At 35.2% G+C, this 22,177-nt stretch overlaps 1 protein-coding gene across 7 annotated transcripts in view; it reads left to right on the top strand.

Moving 5' to 3' along the window:
• ANKS1B (ankyrin repeat and sterile alpha motif domain containing 1B) overlaps positions 1-22,177 on the top strand; it is a 441,782-nt gene that overhangs the window by 164,499 nt on the left and 255,106 nt on the right. For all 7 annotated transcript variants that reach the window (XM_040595970.1, XM_040595966.1, XM_040595969.1 and 4 more), the window contains exon 12: positions 6,116-6,296. In XM_040595970.1, coding sequence (XP_040451904.1) covers positions 6,116-6,296 — 181 coding nt within the window. The remainder of the gene's footprint in view (positions 1-6,115; positions 6,297-22,177) is intronic.

Genomic DNA, 22,177 nt, shown 5'->3' with positions numbered 1-22,177 from the left:
GAGCACATTTCAAGCATTGTTTTCCCAGGATAGGAATACTGGTGTATCTTCAAAATCTGGGCGCATCCGACAAGGAGGGGAACAGCTACGAAGGTTTTTAGCATTCAGGACGGCTGTACCTCACGACCCACAGCTGCAATATAGTTGCAATAAACATGAAAGTAGAAACCAAGGAAAATGGAAACTGGGAGAAAATCTGGTTTCCCCCTTATTTATTCCCAGTCTGATTTATCATCTGAGATAAGACCAGAGGGGGAAGATGGAAGGGGGCAGCAACCACTGACTGCAGTGGAGGACTCCTAAAGGAGGAGTTAGTGTAACATGCACGGAAGAGAACATAAAGCAGTATGGATATATGCTACCTAGAGTCACACTGCGTGACTTCCTAATCACAGGGTACAGGAAAGAGCTATGTGTTTGTGCCGTCCTTGAGTATGTCACTAAGAGTGAAGTGATCAAAGTATGCTGATGGGCCATGAGATTACTGTAAGGAAGTACGCACTTGCTGCTCACCAGGACGCAAGAGGTGTCTTTCTCTAAATTAAAAATCAGTCAAACAGAAATTTCTAGGACTTTGGCACTATGATTCCATTAAAAATGAATTTCATTTTAAAACACTTTATGCTTTTAGTAATGCAAAGGATCTACGGTTAAAAATCAGTGAAACCATTTATCTCTGGGGTTTTTTTCTTTTTCTTTTTTTTTTTTTTTTTTTTTCTTTCTTTCATTTTTAAATTCCCATGATCTTGTAAGCTCCCTGTTGTGGCTGCTTGGGATATATTTATTGCCAGCCACTGTAATTTCTGCCCTCTGCTCTTGAACTCAATTAAGATGCTGGGAAGTAAAAACAAGAATGTCGAGATGGGTGCTGAAACTGCCTATGTTTTATTTTTAATTGTAGTCATAATTTAAGATAAGGTTCTATGAAATGAAAAGAGGGAAAATTATATTACCTTATTAAAAAGACTATGTCTTAAGCTTGTTTAATGTGGTATTTTGAGGCTTGACAGAATAATTGATTCAGGAATCTAGTAGTAGTTCAGCGCAGTCTTTCTGCACTGTATTAGGTAACATAGATGAATCAAACCAAATCCAATGTAATCTCCAGTTTTTGCAGTTTCAAGGTTACTTGATCATTGTATTTCAGATTCTATAAATCATGTAACTCTTGGCAGCAGCATTGACTGATAAGAATGTATCAGGCCTGCTGATTTCTGCAAATCTGGGTCGTGAGGTACAGCAGTCCTGAATGCTAAATTATGAATGTTAGGGGGTTTTATATAAGTCTGCATGAGCAAAAGAGACAAACGTAGAAATGGAGATGAGATGTTGGGATGTTGAGGCAGAGGACAGAGACTAAGAAGCTGTAAAAATGATGTGAGAGTTGTGTTTGAAAGGGAGGACAGAGGTTAAAATTGGATGCATTGAAGCACAATGAGAGGATTGTATTGAGTGACAGATATAAATCAGTGGGGGATGGGACCATTAGGGAGTTCATTTGAGAAATCTTGATGACAAAACCACAAAGAAAGCAGAGAAGCAAATTTTGGAAGACCAAGTAGAACTGGAGCAGCTAGGATACTGTGAATGGTGTTGTAGAGTCAAATAAGTAGTTTTGGAGTGAATATAACAGTAGATAGGAGAAAACTGAGAAAAAGAAAGGAGTGAAAGGGAAAATGAGTGTGTAGAAAGAGAATGAGATCTTAAGAAAGAAAGAGCTGAAAGGAAAATTTCTGAGGAAGGAATGAGTTGATCAAAGAATGAGAAGAACGGAAATTATCTGGGCAGGTACCAAAATGAGGGGTTTGTGCGGCCACATGGCTACACTCATACTGTGTTGTGTGCGTGAGATGAGCCTGCGCAAAGGGGCTACAGCTTCTTACTTTCTTTGATAAGTCTGTGGTTTGTGTGCTAGCTAGAATTTAAGAACATAGGTTCAGTTCTCTATTCTGTCATACATTTTCTGCATGGTATAGCGCAACTGAAACCTTTTTTTACATTATGTAGGGCAAGTGGAATTTGGCAGGATTTGCCAAATAAAGGATTTCCTCAGGGTCATTGGTTCTTGTTGATTTAATGAGCCACACATCTGTCCTTTGGGAGAGCTCTATACCCTAGTTCAGCATCTGTAAAATGGGGCTAATAGCTCTGGCATAGCACAGATGAGTGTTGTGAGAATTACTTCTTTAAAGACTGTGATGGTGTGATGTACACAAATCCCAAAGATAAAAGAAGGTGGAGTCATGAGTTTATATTGCAGAGTACTTCAAAGCCGAAGAAATATTTTGACATGAAATTGAGAAAGGAATTTTGCCCTACTCCCTTTCCTAAATGCTGTGAGAAATATTTGAATGTTTCCTTGCATCCTCATAGTCTTACATGCTAGTTGTGGTAGCTTTACAGAATTTGCATGCAAATTCCATTCATGGCAGCATTAAGTCCTTGTCTTCTTAATAAAAAGCAATTCAGTATGAGTATTTTGATGCCTTTCCTGTGCTTTGCAGTGTTCAGAGTGGTATCTTTCACTGATACGCATTCAGTACTGACTTCACAGGAAAATACTCTTCTTCTTAGACCTGATTTGAAAGCTATTTAAATATTCTTATTGCAATATTTTAAAAGATTTGTTATTGATCTATTTTTGCTTTTACATTGATGATAAGGTTTCTTCATTAGCCTGATTTGGTATGCTGTTTTAGCATAGTCTAGGATTTTCTAGGTTGATATTATGACAACTGAAATAATAGTCACAAATAAACATTTTAAAGTAAACAAAAACAGTCATTAAAGAGATTTACATGTACCAAGTATTTTAAATACATGAATGTAATGAATAAAGAAAATCTACTTAAGGACAAATCACCATGTGTCTATGTAGCATACGTACTGGGGCGAAGTTAAGCCATTGTAAGGCTTATCTAAGTTTGTCCACACCTTTTGATTAGTATGAGGAAGACAAAAAAGCTGGCTTTGATACAAAGAGTGAAGGATACATCATCTCTTTGGACAGAGTTTTGTGTTTGTACAATCTCCACAGCTATAAAACCTTGACCACCAACTACATTTCCTGGGCATTATGGTATTCCATGTAGTAAATAATCTTAGAATTATTCAGGGCCAGCCTCAAGAAATCTTTGTAAATGTAATTTAGAAGTTGCTTTGGCAGATGCAACCCAGGAAACCAAGGTACAAGACTTCAGTGACTTGTATAATTGCTGCCTACACGTTCTGCCAGTGGGGCTGGAATTTGACTCCAGATTCTAACAAATGAAGTAAGGTTTCTAGAGTGTGTCTATGCATGAGCTAGAGGTGCGATTCAATCTGGGACTAAAACACCTATGCTTTCATCTCTATATAAGAATATCTGTCTGATTTGGATATCTAATCTCCCATCATGCTCATTTGAGGTGCCATAAAGGGGTCTTTGACATGCACATGGCTGCCAGATGTGATATGGGGCATACATAGGGGAGACCTGCACTCTTCTGAATGGCAGCTGAAGGCCAAGTGGGATGCCCCAGGGAATCTCCAGTGATAGTAGATACCTGCGTTAAGGCAAGTGAGCTAATATAATACCGAGGTGACTTGTTCTCTGACTAGGTCTCAGTTGACTCTAAAGGGATCTTAAATACCTACTGTAGATGTTAATAGCTATGCCGCAAATTTAGTTATCTAATTCTGAAACTAAACTTTATCCTAATTTTTGTGCACGCTGTACTTTAGAGAGACACAGGCAGAGGGATACAGTCAACACAAACTACTGCATCTCCTAGCATGTATTAATGAATATTTAGCATACTTTAACAACGTAAAATTTTACGTGACCCAGCAAAGGTGAAAAAGGCTGCTCTAGTTAATACAAAAGCTCAGGGCTATATTCCTGTGTAACTATGTACAAAAATTACTGGCATATGTTGACAGATGCCAATATAATATAGCAGAAGTTTTGTGCGGTAGAGCAGTAGTGGCTTTGTGAGGTTCTGTACAGAATCCATAGATTGTAAAGATGTACAAAACTGAGATACATTTCTTTGATGTAATAATAATGATGTCAAAGCCTAAAGTAATATAGGAGGTATTTTGTATCACCCAGGTTAGCAGATGGTTGCCTGTTATCATGAACAAAGAGAAAACATGTTTTCAACTTGGAGGTTGTAGTCCTGCAAAACCACAAAGACATTGCTTGGGAAAGGGCCATAAATATGTTTCTAAATGACTGGAGATCTTTTTCAGTTTTAGAAGTAATTAGGTCATTGATAAATTTGTTGTCTAGTGAAAGTGTGCAGTTTAGCTTTAATTAACACAAATGAATATTCTGGGTCTCATCAGAGAATTATTTTGGCTCAGGTCCCAAACAATGACTTGTAACCAGACTGTTTGATGCTGGAGTCTGTCCCTGTTCATTGAACTCTCCCATGAAATTACTAGCCCTGGGAGTCAGTCTTTCAAAGCAGAAGCTGTTTTTCATTATTAAAGAAACTAAATCCCCTCAATTGACCATCGATGAGTTCCAGATGAGTGCCCAAATTTACCGTTTGCAATTTTTCTCAGTTTTAACAGGACACAGTTAATTCACATGGTGCCCAACACAACTTTAAAAGCAATCAACGTTACACAGATCTAAGTCTAATATTTTGTCTGACATTTCAGTAGAAAAAGTGATTTTTTAGTGAAAACAGTCTGGTTCTGTATTTGTAACGCAAACTTTGCAGGACTTGTAACCTAAAATGAAATAGACCACAAACAAAAGTGATAATTACTCCAATTGGATAGATTGCATTTTAACAGGTAGTTTTAAGTAAGGGTTGGTGAATAGCTTCATAGTCCAAGCATATTGCTCCCAGAGTAACAATTTGGTCTTGACACTAATAAATAGCAAATTCTTGACCTTTACAAATATTCTGACCTTTTAAGCCTGACATGCAACAAGAAGAGTTAAAGCATCCTTTACTCTATTTTTCTGTTTACTTTTCCCAGCTTTATTTATCTAAGGCAGCAGTTCCTGAGAGGTTTTTGACTGTCGTGAAATAAAAGTACAGATAGCTATACACCTGGATGCAGAGCCTCTTCTGATTTGGAAGAAATGATTAACGATTCAAGTTGTTGGTCTTGAAGCAGCAAGGAGCATCATGGAGTTAGGATATTTTGACTATGGAGCCAGATAAATGCTGCAACAGACTATTTAGCATGACATTGCAAGCCATCATCAGTGGTCTGTGGCTTATAGTCCATGACATCAAGCACTAAGATTATGTCTATATCAATAAGTAGTGCAGTGCAATAGAAACAGATCTGTGTGGTGAAAAAGTTGCTGCTGACCTGATGATCACACTATATAGATTTAATTGGTTTTAATCTGGGCTAGCTGCAGTGTGGTCCTGTGGTCAAAAGGCCGTAAGGAGTTGGAACATTTTTTGTGCAATCCTGGAATGTACCTTAAAAAGGAATGTGTTTCTAATGCTCTGAAGCTGCTCTGCAATCCGAAGCACAGCCATTAAGTGGGTTCAGTTCAGAGGTTCACTTTAAAAGTAAATGTTTGATACAAACCAGTATCGGTTTTTCACTATTCCACAAAAATTCACGAAGAAAGTTTGATTTTCATGTATGATTTTTAAGCTGACACTTTTTCCCTAAGCTCTTAGACATTTCAGTCTTTGAATACTTAAGGCAGCACTTCATAAATTGTAAACAGCAGAGGGTTGCTTTTGAGTGATGAGTGCTTGGTATTATTTTCTAAATTTCATTATACAGGCGTCAGCAGTCTAATTGTTTTGCAAGATGTACCCAGCAATGCAGCTGGTGAAGACTTCCCTTTCTTAACAAAAGATGATTACAATTATTATATGCAAGGCTGTAAAAGCCTATTTTATTTTGAATTAAGTTGATTAGAATGAAGACATGCATTTTTTCTAATAAAGATTAATCCAAATTTTGGAAGAAAACTCTCTCTACACACCATATTTTGTCATATTAAATGATTTTTACTAGTATAACCTTTGAGCAAAATAAGAACCGTAAAAAGAGAGAAGCCCTAGGTAAATTTATTAAATGCCAAGTAATGAAAACTGTGCAAAAAGTCTGCATTTTTCACTCCAAATTTCTATTTTTCTTGTAGCCCAAGCAGCGCACATCAATAGTATCTTCTCTGGAATTTCATCGAATGAATCACAGCCACAATTATTTTGAAATCACCTCATCCGTTGGCTGTACAAGTTTTATTTCTACTCCTGCAATCAGTCCAGCTAATTATTCCCTTGGATCTCTGGAATACAGTGTTGAAGAGAGAGAGCTTCCAGGTATAGAAACAAAAGTTTACTTTGCCTATCACAAAGTTTTATAAAGCTATAGGTCTGCAGGTTTAAGCTGGTATTGCTGTTGTCTTTGGTAGTGAAATATGTTTATCATAAATACACAGAATTATTCCTGATTTTGTTTTTTGCTGCTCAACAAAGGGTTCTCATGTTTCCTGACCAATATTACTGAAATACACTTTTTCCTGAATGTTATTTTTTGAATGAAACAAACTTTGCTTTACAGAAATGCCTAGAATTTTGGTTTTGTAGTTTTTGAAATTGTGGTGATTCAGGTACACATCATCATTGTGTGGTCAGCATACTCTAATATGAATTTTAAGTTGGAAAAATGTAATTAGAAATCATTAGGTAACCATCAGTAAAGATGAGGAAGGGAAGATTTCTAAGTAACCTGACGTTGTTTCTGCAGTAGTAATGGGATTCATTAAAGTAAATCTTTAATATATTTGCTCTGATGATAAGAATTTAATAGACTGTGTGCTTGTAACTGTGAAGATTTTATCTGTGTATAGCTGTTTACATAACAAAAATGCTTTAAAAAGGATTAAAATATTTTCTTCTTCACAGATCAAAACTTCAGGAGCAAGTAAGTGTCAGTAACCTATGCATTTAGCTACTTCTGTCCTTCACATTTCATATGCAAGATGCTTTATTTAGGATAAACTTGTAGCAGGAGGATGTAGTATTTGGGGAAGCTGATATATTAAAACAAATATCTAATAGATAGTTTATGTGATCTGCAGATGGAGTTATTTCCTTTAAAGGGGTAATTTGTATTTAAGATATCAATGGAAGTAAATTACTGTAAAATAAAAAAGAATACAAATGTTGAATTTCAGTGTGAACTTATCAATTGGCTTCTGTAGCACTGGTCTGCAAATGAGATGAATCCTCTACATTTCTGGTTGGTAAGGTTTAAAAAAATTCTGAAAACTGCTGCTTTTAAATGATGAAAAAATACTTGGATCAAAGGAAAACTATATTGGAAAAGAACTGTTGTGAAATAACTTAAAGAGTGAGAAATCCTGTCTGTTACGATGAAGAAAGAGTTAAAATGATCAGAAATTATTCATTATTTTTTTTCTCAGACTGGTTGTCATTATCTTTGAAACTAAACCATTGTGCTTGTATTCTTGGATATAGCAAATCTTTTCGAGTCTAACTAGAATTAATTGTAATGGTATCTTTTATTCCTAGGTCTGTGGTCATTTGATTCTTTAGGGTTTTGTTATTGTTTTTTCTACTGTAAATTCTCTTCAGTGACCACAATTTTATTCTGGGTAGTTAAATGATACTAAATATGTCTTGCTGTCTAAAAGTAAAAACAAGGAAACAGAACATTCATTGGACTTACATAATTAACTCCTCCAGATTTCTGCTATTGCACAGTTCTGGTTAAGTTCTTCACAATATCTAGATTTCCTTTACTTTTATCTTCTTTGGTTAAATTTACAATGGACTGTACTCAGAAACTTCTAATCACTGTATTTAATTTGTTCTGAAATTGGAACTGTAATCATGCTTATTAGAACTGTGCATTTCTAATTTGTGCATGCTTTGATTTATGGATTAAGTGGAAGCTGAGTTTCCTCTTGTCTGTGCCTAGAAAGCTCAGAAAAAAGTTCTGGGTGGCTTCTACAAGTTTTTCTGGAGTACAGTTTACCATAAGTAAATCTTCAGTTTACCATCAATAAATGAAATAATTATAGTAATAGTGCAGTTCGCACCCCCCCCTTCTCAGATGTTTTCTATCCTAGAATTATTTAAGTAATATATAGGTTCACAGATTAGACACAATCATAGTCTGAATGAAAAAAATCAACATTTAATTTTGCTCATTAAGGTCCTTTCAACTCCTTAATGATAGATGAACTGTAATTCTGCAAGAGACAAGGAGTACTAATGTGTAAAGAAAATAACAACATACAGAAAGAACAGATCAGAATTGTCTCTCCTGGAAAAGTCTCTGAAGCTTGTCTCTTACCTAGATTATTAAAAGCTGAACCTTGAATAATGATGGCCAGGAAGAAGTAACGGGAGCAGTGTTCTGCTGCGGCTTTTTTTCTGCTTTAGCTAGTTGATGTTTCACTGAGAGGTTGCTTGTTCCTTTTCCAGATCTAGAGTAACAACAGTCACAATTCATCATATGTCTTGATTATAATCCTCTGAATCGCCAACTTGTTCTGAAAATTGATGGAAGATCTACATCTTGAAAGGATGGTTAGTTCAGTAATAGTTGAGGATTTTTGCACATTTGAGTGTTTCCTTCTATATTATATTATTGGGCATTTATGTGTCTTGTTTTTTTTTTTAAAAAAGCATCATCAGCAAAAAGCAACAAATAATTTCATCATGCTTATTGAGGTCAAGGGTGTTCTGGCTGACTGGAAAGAAACAATACACAGAAGGAACCCATTTTCACAGTAACTGCAGATAGTAGTTTTCTGTTGCCTTCTTTGAAACAATCAGAATGCTTTTTACAGGAGTTCTAAATCAGGAACTACCATCTAAATAAGGCATTAGTATTTCCTTACTAGATTTCAGTGCTTTTTATGTTTTCTTAAGGAAACCTGCAGTGATTCGTTATCATTCAGATAGGAGTAGGAGATGAATACAACAAAATAATTATTCTAATTCTAAAATCCTTATCATTTTACCTCTGCCTCAATAGTCTGCTACCAAAGAAGAATCAACCTCTTGTAATTTTTGGTGGATTAGAGAAAACTCCTTTTTATATTTGGGGATCACAGTTTTACTCTTGGCATTTGCTAATTCCCTACGTCCCCTGATTTGAAACAGGGATCCTGATTTTCAAGAAGTGTGTTTCTGTCAAGTAGAAAACACTGAACTCTACCACAGCACTGTATTAACCGACTGACAGCATATGGCAACATTTTCTGATTAATTAGCTGGAGATCAGTCCACATACAATGGTAAGTATGTACTTTAGCTTTGGGGTCAGGTGGTCTTGTAGTGTTAGGCAAAACCATGTATGTTGCCTGCATGGATGGCAGAAAATACCTTAATATCAGGTTGCCTGCAACTGAAATTTAAGGATAAAGATTCTTTTATTTGTTTTGAACTTGAACTGGTGGAAGAACCTTTAGCGAGTTGATAGAAACTCTTCTCTCGCTCCAGTAATACGCAGGGCAGACTCTGAGTGCAGCTGTGGCGTGTCGTACTTTCACAGCTTCATTTGCAGCAAAAACATTGACTTCATAGAAGTGTTCTCAAATTCAGAGAGGATGATCATGCTTTTGTAGTATTGCACTTCACCTCAAGTTGGAGGTCAGTGGATGCAAATAATGTCGGCTACTGTCATTAAACTTTCTATATAAAAGTCCATGCCATTGCACAAGGAAGTAATTACTGTATGTAACTCTGTCATGGCAAGATGCTAGTCATTTTCTTGATCATCTGAATACATACTTAGTATGTGTTATCATACCAAACACCAATGAAAAATTAAAGACCTGAAAATCAGATGATAGTTTCGTTTGTGAGATGTTCCTCATGTAACTGACCGTGAGCAGACCTGTAGATGTGCAAGATCATTCGCTCCAGAAGAGGGCAGTCTGGGCTTTCAGACTGGGATCTCATCTCGTAGCTCTGTGCCTTGGTATGTGCCTCTCGGAAGATCTTTTGAAAATGTAAATCTTCAAGACTGAAGGCAGCAAAATTGTGGCCATCTTGGTAATGTCAGCTTGGTACAATCAACACTGCAACTGAAACTGTCATTCTGGATTATTTTATTTTTCATTTCTGCTTGATCACTTAAAATAATGGATCTTTCTCTAACCCATATTAACTTCATTACGTCTTCTTGTACCAAGCATAATTGGGTTGTGAAATGAAAAAGACAGTTCTGCAGATATTCTTGTTCTGTTTCAGATCAGAAAATAGGTCTCTACTGAGATGCATGTATGCAGCAAAAATGTCAGCAGTTGTCTGTAGGTAATCTCACAGCAATCTTTATTTTCAGCCCATGAAAATATTTAAATTTTCAATAAATTCTGTATACCATTCATTGTAAAAGAGTATACAGTTTTTCTCTCATCTTGTTGTGGTATCTAAAGGTATTCACTGAGTTTATATCTTAGTTATAAAGTCTGTCTCCACTGTAGGACCTTAATGTAGCTCTCCCTTTTTACATGTCTGGTTTTCTGACAGTGAGTAATGTTATTTCATTCATCTAAGAAGGCTACATTGTTCCTTAAAACAACCCAGAATGTACAATTCAATAATTCAATCTTTAATATGTGGATTATAATTTTTTCTCTTCTAGAATGGAAAGGTAGTATTTGAGTCACACCTCAGTTTTCTTCTAGAAGTGTCTTCAGATCTTTCTTTAAAGTAAATATCTGATCAAATTGTTTTGTCTCACAAGCCCAATTTTTCTGAAGCAAAAGCAGTCCTGCGTTTAAAGATAAGCTTGCAGGTTTATCTTTCTCTTTTGAGAGAATCAAGATATTCAGCATATTACTGTGGCTGTTGGTAAGTATCAGAACCTTGGTTCAGAGGTCTGGTCTAAAATTCCTGGCTATGTTGCACTCCTAGATACAATCAAAATTTATTCTTCTGGAGGAGTGTTCCTTTATGTGGCATTAGCAAAGCTGCTATTTGAAATAGGTCAACATTACTTTCTTATTCAAATATCTCATTTATTAGGATCTGATATGAAAAGATCAAACTGTGATGTTTATGTAGACTCTTCAAGCTCTCTTTCTTCAATTATGAAAAGTTTTGGAATTACTGGAAGTGAAAAACAAAAGAAAAGGAATCCAAAGAAAAAACAAAATATTTTTTATTGCTAGAAGGTATTTTTAGGTATACTGTATGTAAGTTCATGGTACACTTTTTCTGTTAACCATATCTTGCTAATTATGAAAATAATGCATGGTTTTCCAGTGACAGAGAAAGGGGAAAATATTGGCATGTAATGAAATAAGCTAATCAACAAATGCTGGTAAATAAAGCATTCCCATCTCCTGTATATGGAAACCTGCATGTCTAGTGAGGGAACATCTGAAAAAACTGGTATTGCAAGCCTGTACCAACCTATCATTGATTGAGAGCTCTTCTAGATGAAATGTCTGAGAAGGTCAAATTCAAGCCCTCTTTTCTCTGGTTTTTAATTTTCTTTATCATCTTCTTGATTACAATACAACAAAATCTGCCAAGACATTCTACAAACCAGGTTAATTTGAGCCTTTTCACGTGTAAAGATTATCTTTTTTTTCCCCTTCAATTTAAAGCCAAGTTCAACTGAGTGCAATTAGTGACATATTAGAGCTATTCCAGGAACTGCTACTGGGGATCATACTCAGTACTGTCTCAAACAATTTCTTTTTTGTTGTAATTAAGTTGTCCAGCAGATGTAGCATATTAAGGTCTCCTTATGTTGCCTTACTTTTTGCTGCTTCTAATTCCAGCCTTTGCATAGTTACCCAAGGCAAAGATAGTCTGTCCCACAGTAACAGAGAAATGTAGGGTTAATTAATATTACAAATTTGTATTTGTTAAGTGCTAATTGTCTTTTCACCTTCCAGTTTCAAAACAACATCATGCAGCTCATTGTAATTATAACTCACTGTTACAAATATGTCAACATGGAGTGTATGATATCCAAAAACCTGACAGCATAAAGACCCAAGTGAGGCGATTCCTGGAAAGCTGTAGATGAAACAGACTCCTGTCATTCCATTTAAAAACGATACATCTTTTTGCAAGAAACTGATCTTCTGTACTAGTGCTTTCATAAAATGTTAGATACAATAAGCCCCTAGATCCCATGCCACCTGTACTTTAAAATAATCTTTTTGGAGATAGTTATATCTTTCCAACTTAAACTTTATGACAGTGTTACCTAGCTCTTCAGTAATGTTATCTTTCAGTCTTGTCTCAGGCTTAAATGAATTATCTCGGCTAAACCCACTTAGCAGCTGTTAGTTGAACCTGCTTTCCAAACATACTGTCTCACATGTCACTAAGTATGTGGACATTCTGATTGCTAAGTCAATAGTAAACTAATATGAAAATAAAACAAGTTGAAGCAGGCATATTGAAGGAATAAAACTGCAGATGGGTCTCTAAGCCCTGTTGTCACATACAGCATTGGATGTGTTAATAAAACAAGAAATTACATGAACAGCTAATCTCTTTTCAAGTTAAATTCTAACCATCTGACCACATGTGGATAGGCACGTGTTGAGCAGTGTGCGTGCCTGTCTTTTATTCAAATGGCTATTCCTCAGAGGATTTGCTATTTTCCCCTGCATTATTTGCTTACTATGAATAAAGCCAGTTAGTGGTGGGCAATACAGGGGGGAAAAAATCCCATGTAATGTACAATACATTTACTAATTTTGAAAGCCTATATTCTTAGGCCTCACTCTGGCAAGCAGTAAGGTAAGAAACAGAGCAGTGCTGTGATGATGCTGGAGATGAGAATTTCTTAGATCCTGTTCTAAACTTGGGGAAGATTTCCCTCAGGATCCTTAGGAACACTGCGTGTTACATTACAGTCAGTTTCAGATATTAGCTGTTTCTTCGACTCTTTCTTTGCCCCTCAAGTAAACATAAAGTAATCTAGGCATGTTTGCATACATGTCTATTTACACTATTCAAATCTATCACACTTCATTTAGTTGCACATGTCCTTTTCTTTTGTGAGATGACAGAACAGTCATGTAACAGTGGTTTGCCACAACAGAAAAATGTTTTCCTGAAGGAGCATCAGAGATTAAAATAGTAATCCTATAAAGGATCTTTAAAGAGCTTCTTTGGAGAAACAAGTTATGAATGAAATTGTTAGAAGCAATGCAGTTTTTATTATATATATATCCGATGTGCATTTTTTCAGTTATAACAATTATCCTGACATGTAAGGTCAAAAGAAAAAATATTTTCTGTAACATTTCATTTACAATCCTTAGCCATTTCTAGAAGCACAGTAACTATAGGCAATACTCGTATTTGTCTGATTGTCATCTTAGTCAACTCTTTGCTGTTTTTGGTTTGTTTTGTTAGGTTTTTTTAATAAGCTGGAAGCAAAATAACTCCTTAACTTGTAGTGGGACCATTTGCAGAGGTAGATTGTTTTATTCTTTAGGCTGTCAGCATGCCTTATATTGTTCCTTTATCTTTCCTTTGGACATTTTGTAAGTAAGATTGACCAAGCTGCAGAGGGATGCTCAGGAAAACTTGGTCAGAATTGCCATTGCAGGATATGAGCGCTATGAGAAAAGAGCACTAGGATGTTTCCGTCTTCAGTTCCTCACAGTGTTGTAGTACAGTTTTCTTGAACTCTGTGAATGAATTTAAACATTGTAACATTATTTAGAATATTCTATCCTACATTTAAGTCTATTTTTCCTTTCTTATTATCTTGTCCTCTTACTCATATTTAATCGCTTTTCTACTTCTCATTAGCAGAAAGTTTTATCTTTTAGAAAGCTTTCTGCTCACCAGATATATTTCTGAGCCGAGATGATTAGAATTGAAGGAAATGGCAAAAATGTGTTAAAAAAAAAGTGGTTTTTTAAAAGAACTTTTAGTCCTCTGAGCATATTTTGTGATATCCTGTTCAAAAAAAACCCCAAAACCTCTCTATTACATACCAACCAGTAAGAAAGAATTTTATCTTTTTTTTTCTCCTAAACCCACTCAGAAATGAAAGACCATTTCTATTTCTCTTTCTTACTCTCTGTGCATCTAATTCAACTACATCTTTTTCTATTTGCTGTTTCTTACTATCCAATTGTAATGCTACTGTCATTTGGTGTAATAGATCGCTCTTCATATGTTTCACACTGCATTTAAAAAATGGTCTATATGGGTGGGAAAACAAACTTTCTATACCTTTGGTGAATATCCAACAACTAGGTTAGGGTCAGTCTTACTCACTAGCTAATTAAGTAGGTATTTTAAAACCAGCTTGTGTTGAACAATGTAAAAAAGACACATTATCAGTGTACATTGCAGGTGGTAGTTTTCTTGTGGAAAATGAAATTTTGATGCCATTATAGTGAACGGAGAAAAGTGAACCCAGATCTCCCTCACTTTGGAATAGCTGGTATCGTTTTGTCTAAAATGCAGGTGGCACCGTGAGTTCCAGTATTTTTATTCTAACCTTGAAAATCCTTTTTCTAGCAGGAATTAGTCAATAAATCTGACACATTTTCATGAATGGTTTCAGAATGACCAAATAGATCTTACTATAAACCAAGATGTAATATTTATGTCTCTTTCTTCCTGTGTTATTGAATAACTTCTAAACAGTAGCTAGCTCGATAGTTCATCATTAGATAAGAATTAAAAAAGATACTGGCAAGTTTGAAAAAAAATTAAAATATTCCTTGCTCTGAGGAGCATTTCTGTGCTTTGGCAGAAATAAATAGTTGCACAAATTCAGGATATAACAAATAATATAAATTGAAATTTTCAAGAGATATGTTTGAAAATCTATAGAAACACTGCATGTTATACTTAATTTTGGACTTGTTCATACAAGTTCTGTATAGGAGTGTTCATTTTGTATTTCTAGTTGTAATGTAGCTCTAATTGTAAAGTTGTATAAATTGAAAGGATTTTTTTCCCCATTTCTATTTTTTACATATAGAGAGAGTCATTATCTTCTTAGAGTTATGTAGAGGAAGCATTAAGATTTTGGACTTAATCAAATGAAGAAGATAGATGCAGATGGCTGTGTCTGGGGAAGATACAAAACTGTACTCTGAAAATATGTCAGAACTGTCAGAGACCTAAATGAATAAATTCTCATAAGTGTAATAAAAACAGAAGGATATTTACAAAAAAAAGCATTAGGAAGGTTGGCCTGAGTAAGACTAAAGTTTTCTCTACCCTGTATCGTATTTGACAATGACCAAACATGAATGCCTTTGGGGAATGTGTAATTGCAAAAAAAATGCAAAGTGACACCTCTTCAGAACATCATTACAGCTTTCAGCTATTCACAGGCCAAAGTCCTCCTAAGCCCAAGGTTCTCATGGATGTTTCCTAGGTATTACATAACCTTACGAGATTTATGTTCTACAGATTTATCCATTAAACCCATTAAACCCATGTGTAATTTCTGTACACACAAAATATTGCAAGGAGTTTCACACTTAACTAAAATCTAATCCCCATGAGAGGATTGCACTTTTTGTTCCAATCATTTAAAAAATCAAGCTTGACTACTGAGTCCATTGTTTATGTTCCAGAGATTCATTTGTGTGACTTGCACCCAGCAGATTGTGACACCAGGTGATGCCAATTGTCTGCATTTCAGCAACACTGTTCAGAGAACTTAGATTCTCAATTCCTGAGACAGAAGAATTTTCAGTTGTGGCTTTTTCCCCTAGTTATGGATATTTTTCTTACATTAAGAGAAGCCCTTTGTAAATAATTTGAAAGAAAAGTCTTATTCCCACTTTTGTTGACGTATTGTAGAGCTTATTAGTGGCTATTTACTGTTTGTACGTTTACAAGAATGAAAATACTGAAGACTTATTCTGTAGTGGCATTATTTATGTATGTTATTTCCTAACATTTAAGTCATGATGAAGTACCCTGTTAAGAAAGGACTGTGGGTCGATCTTGTTCAGCTCACAAGGAATAATATTACTGATCTCCTAAGAATTTTTTTAAAAAAGAAAATAATTAAGAATTGCTGTCTCCAGACATACCTCATAGCAATGGCAGGACTCTCTATAATCTTCCCTCTCCAGAAGCCCTATTGGCAACAGCAGAGGCAACACACATCTCGTGTCATCAGAAAAATCAAACATAGACTTGTGCGTAGTCTTACCAAGCAGTTTGTGTCATGCTTCTGATGATCAATAATTTATAATGCTATCTGTAGTCTCTTTTTTAATGTATTGGATAGCTTGTAACTATGATAATAAGATCTGTGCTTCTGGTATCAGTCAGGCTGTAAATGGCTTTAGAGAAGTACGTCCTTGCACAATTGTTTGCAAGATCCTTACTTGTCAGGAAAGAAGAATCTCCATGCAAAACCTCAAGCTATATGTGAAAACCCAAACACACACAAAAAATAATTTCATTGTAGCATTTTTAGTGCTACTTTCATTAAAATTAGTTTAGATTAAATTCAACTTGGTTGAATTCTCTGGGGCCTAGTATGCTTGCTTTTTAAATTAAAATTTAAGGTTTTCTTCAAATATAATGCTCCCCTGGCAGCTCTTAATTTATCAAGATATCAGGTACATATATATATTCATGCTTGAGAGCTGTCATACTGTTACACATAGCTTACATGAGCTGTAAGCAGGAGAAAGGTAGCTGTAGGTTTATTCAGTTTTAAAGTTTACTGGATTCCATGGAATTCTGTAAACCAAAACTATAATCCAATAATAATGCAATATTTCAATAACAATAATTCAGTGACAAATGATTGAAGCGTATTTTTTTTATCTAGTTTTGATGTTTCCATAGCAGGACAGTGGGGTGGTTGTTGGGGATTTTTGTTTCTGATAAATGGGTTTGAATTACAAAAAACCTGTATTTACCTATGCAACAGTCCACTAAGAGGCAGTTTAATACTGTTATTACTAAGGCAAAAGTAAAAACCAGCTATCCTTCACATGAATCCTGTGTATCATTTACTTGCTGGATCTTAAAATACTGTCTTTGAATGTTTAGTGGCACCTTAAAAATGGTGGAAGAACAAAGAGTGTATTTTCAAAAAAAAAAAAAAAGTCAACAAAGGTATGGTGCTCACATTGAAGCCCATCTTCTCATTTGATTTCAGCCAGAAGGAATACAGCTCATGCACTCTGCGATTGCTCCAGGATGTGAACCAAAACACAGTAAATGGGAACTGTCAGATTTCCCAGCCAAACTAAAACACTAACATAGACAAACCGGTAAGCCTTCAGTACAAATCAGCTCCTATTAACCGTGAAAGAATCAGAACAATGAAAATAATGAGAAAGGAGAGATTCTGAATATTTCAGCTATAGAAATAGCTCTAATTGTCTCTTTTACCACGTCGAATATCAGAAAGCCTGGCTGAGATACAGGATTTGTAAAACCAAGCTTATTGGTTTACTTTTCTGAGATAAATTCCAGGAATGTCAATTGTTAAAACCTTAAATATTCAATTATTTGAATCACTTGCTGTTTATTCAAGCAGTTACAATTACCCTACCTGCTTGCTAGCTCGCTCGCATCCCTCTGAAGAAGTGAGATGATATGTATAATTGCCCTCTTGTCCCTCCTTCTGTAGAAGATGTCCTATGCCATCTTCATAGGCAAGAGGAATGCAATGCTGAAAAAGAAAGAAATGGGATAACAAAACAAAGAAGAAACTATTAAAAATGTAGATTCAGGGAACAGGGAAGGATGTTTTTCCCTGTATTACCAGGCATTTTTCACGAAGGTAAAAACATACATTATTTCTTTTGAGCAACATGGACTGCATGGACTATACTACCCCAAGCTTTTTTGTAGCTTAGGATGTAGTTTTATATCATGACCACAGAATAATAAATACTCATCATAAATTTCTTTTTCCTATTGTATAATGATATATGGTCTGGCCATCTTTTCTTTTTCTGAGTGATTGACTCCCCTGCAGAGGTTACCATACTCATGATTCCTATAGGCAAAACCCCCTGACAATCATTCCAAGTCAGTGGAACTGACAGCCCATATCTGCCTACATGGTGTGTCTGCATGTTGTCAGGGAAGTCCTCCTTGGACAGTGTATCAGATAATTTAGGCAGGCAGCTATGTTTTGATCATTTAACAAGTAGCTGGTCCTCACCTCATCTGCTGTATTTTGAAGCTCAAGTGACATGTTGCCCCTGATCATGTAGCTATTCTTCAGAAAAGGATGGGGAAAAGGAAACGTCACTAATCTCAATGAAGGATAAGGTGAGCAACACCGAAGTACTAAGTGCCTTGCTTAATTTTGAAGAAAAATTTTGGAACAGACCTTTTTAAAGTTCCAATCAAGTGTCATAGTTCATTTCAGGAAATAATCATACTTACAATTAATCACTTCAGGATTTTGGAAAATTCTTAACTGATACATTCTTTCTCTCGAGAACATCCTTCTACAGTATAGCAGCAATTGAAACATTATCTATAGCAACCGTAGCCATGGGGAAATATTTTTTCTCCAGCACTGAAAGCAAACACTTATTACAAAATATAGTACATACAATAATATCAAATCAAGAATATCTCATGATGGTGCTTACTTGGAATTTTGATGAAATATACACTCTTAATTAATATTTTAGTTTTTTAATGACACTCTTTGAATTTAATAATGTCATGTATTTTGATCTAGACTACTCTGCCTTTACTACTCTCTGGGTGATATTGGGTTGCCTTAAATACTTATCAACTACATAAATAATCAGCACAACTACTTTAAAAAGTCTCATATAGTTGTTTCCTTTCATCATCTTTCTGGATTTAAATAATCACAGATTATTATATCTTTAATATTTTTTTAACTTCTCATTATAATTAGATATCGGGTTGTGTTTTTCTTATGAGAGCTTTATTTCTTTTTATGGGAGCTATATGCACTCTTAGAACTTACAAACCAAGCTTGATTATTGGATATGCAGTTCCCTTCTCTTTTGTTCTTTTGTGTCACAACCAGTAAGACCACACATGTTACTAAACATCATGTTCATATACTGATACTGAGCTACAAAATTTTGACCAAAGAAAAACCCGCCCTTCAGTCTGTATATAATTAAGTTTTGCCTCAGCAGCACAGACAACAGATCTTGAGTGATTAGCATCCTATCTAATTCAGCTTAGCAAATTCAGCTTAAAGAAAAGATTACTAAATATTGTCATTAAAATAGTATTGAGGAAAAGATACACAAAATAATAAAAAGAACATTAACTATATTTCATAGGTATTTGATATTAGTCCTATTTTTAGTCCTAAATCTGATAACCCAAGGATAACAGTACTGACGATATAAAATAAATTAAAAAATTACATTTTTGAGCAAGTAATTTTTCTTCTAATAGAAATGTATTTCTTAACATTCATTATACCATTCCCTGGAAACTTGAGAGCTAAGCTTTAAATAAACTAAAGATATGGTAGTAGGACCAGTGGTCCTCTTAAGTAAATGTCAGTGATATGATTATAACTAAATCTGATGAGTAATTTAAAAGTATTTTTTATTTTAATTTAGAAACACTGTCACCTGTCAAAACTGTGTGAGAAAGAACATGAAAAATGAGATAGGTCAAAAACAGAAGAGGAAGAGAAAGCAAATAGCGAACACCTTGGTGGTTAGAATACTTATTATCTATGCTTAAAATCCTTCTTTCAAGTACCTGGGCTGAGCAGGGATTTGAATCTCTGTTTTCCACCTCACCAACAAATACCTCAAACTCCTGGTCTTGTATGTTCATACATTCTCTATTTTCATCCAGAATTTTTCTTTAGCTAAGAAAACTTTTGCCAGTAAAGCATTACAGAAACCAACTACACCTTGTGAATCTTTTGTTAGATTAATTAATATTTTCCACCAAAAAGAGCAGAAAGTTATGTGAAAAATTCCTAAATTATCCTTTTCTGTAACACCAAATAAATGCTGTTACACTATCTTACAAGACAGGTAAAATAAATGGCTACTGTTTTTTAATAGATATAGTGAATTATTCTGTATGCTACCACTCATTCATAACCTGAAAACCAAATTAGACTTTTTAGAAAGGAATTTTAATTACATGCTGGAGTTACATATTCTATATTATTCTTTGGAGTCACTGTATAGACCAAAATATGCAAATGTATTTTGCAAAATAAAATGTTTGGTAAGATATCTATGGTTATGACTATCTTCAGAAGATGTTATAGAATATTTGATACTGACAATATAAGTAAGAAAATGTGTTTAAAATGCTGATTACCAGTTAAAATTATCCAGGGGACAGATCCAAAGCTTATTGGTATTACTGGAGATATTCATACTGAGTTTAGCAGATATCAGATAGAGTCAGAGTCCGACCCATTAAAAATTACTAGTGTGGAAGAGCTCTTTCTTTCTAAAAACACTGGAGGCAAATACATTAGTTCAAAACCAGTGGGATATCATTCTGAACTAAATCTATAATTCTAAAGTAGAACATGTGCATGATAGGTCTGAACAGTGATTTAAAACAGATTTGAATTGGACTGGCATACTTAACTGACAGGACTTGGGATTACTGTGTGCTCTAAAAAAGCATTTAAATCTGCATGCTTCCTGTTTTTCTAAGGCTAGAGATCAATTTGGGACATTTTAGCACAGTACATCACTTATTTCTGTTTCAGATTCTAAAAATTGCTTTGAAGTGTATGCCAGGAGCAAAATTATTTCTGCCCATAAATGAAATAACTCATTCTCTGTGGCTTCCTCAGATGTGGAGTCAAATCTCGGCTGAGGAAAAATATCATTGTAAAAAATAGAAGAACATGTAACTCCTAATTTTAAGTTTAGCATTTCGCATTCAGAAAACGTTATGGGCTAAACGGTGGTGCACAGTCACAAGCTCTTCTGACGGAGGTGCACCAAAGGTGATCTGTCTCAGCTGGGCACAATCTGCTCTGGGAAGTAAGAGAAAGACGGTCTGTTGTCCATTGCACATTATGCCAATGAAGTTAACTTGAATCCTGCTGGATAGATGGTTATTAGAAAAGCATGGGGATCTTAGAAAAATTTGTGCCATATTTAGTATTTTTGGCCCTTTTCTTGAAAGTGCAAGTTCATGCAAAATAATTTGAACCTGTTACCTCCTTGCCTGATATTCTCAGATACGTAATGTATAACATGCCCAAAGAAAAGAGGATTGGTTTATCTCTTCTGTCTCTAGCATGAAAAGAGTTCAGGGAGAGTTGCTGTCTGCTGTTCTTGAACAGTTGCCTTGCTAGCTGGTGTAAGGTCTTACGGCAGGCTTTCACACATACACAGAAGATTAAGAGCAGTACACAGTCTGGACCTGTGTAGATTCAGAGCAGTATATAAATAGAAAATGTAGAATTATGTGGTACTTGAAAGAGACATCTAGTTCAGACCATCACAGCTATAGCCACGTTACTACTATCTGGTTTTCAGAATATTTTCTTACCAATTTCCTGATAACTCTTGAATTCTGAAATACTTATGAGATGTCATTGCAATGGAGCAAAATGTCATCATCGCTGTTGCTGAGGCTTTCAGGGTCAATTTTATCTTCCTATGTTAGTACAGATCATAAGAAAATTTCATATAAAGTGAAGGCAGGGCATGTTATCATTAAAGGTAGGATCCATAAATCATGCTGGAGACAGTTCTAGAGTTGTCCAGGATACCGAAAGGATTTGATCAGTGGCTAAATGGATCTTTGAAGATATTCATTTTGCCACCCTTCTATTCACAACCTTCCGAGATCTAGTGCCAACCCCACAATCCCTTCCTGACCTGAGGTTGGATGGGCATCTTTTCTTTTAATGACCCATCGCTGGAGCTTTTGTCTGCATAAGACATTAGTGAATTTGGTTGATGATATAAAATCTAAACTACAGTTGACAGTAAACATATTTAATATGTGGAAATTAATACGGCATTCTCTTCTAAGTGTCCAGATTTCTGGAATGATTAAACTGGATGTACAGATAAATGCTTTAGAATACAATGTATGAGAATGTGTAATAGGCTAGAAGATGCTTATCCAAAATTTGATTATTTAATACGTGGCATAATGTTTGGGAAATTAAAGTATACAGAATATTCTCTTATGGGATTTATCTTTTGGTGACTTCGAACCTCTGTTTGGACCCAGAAATGCACAGTAAATGTGAAGGCTCTTTTGAAAAGTATGGTTAACAATAGAAA

The sequence above is a fragment of the Falco naumanni genome, chromosome 5 (assembly GCF_017639655.2).
Source record: "Falco naumanni isolate bFalNau1 chromosome 5, bFalNau1.pat, whole genome shotgun sequence".
NCBI lineage: Eukaryota > Metazoa > Chordata > Aves > Falconiformes > Falconidae > Falco > Falco naumanni.
This window is presented reverse-complemented; position numbering and strand designations above follow the sequence as displayed.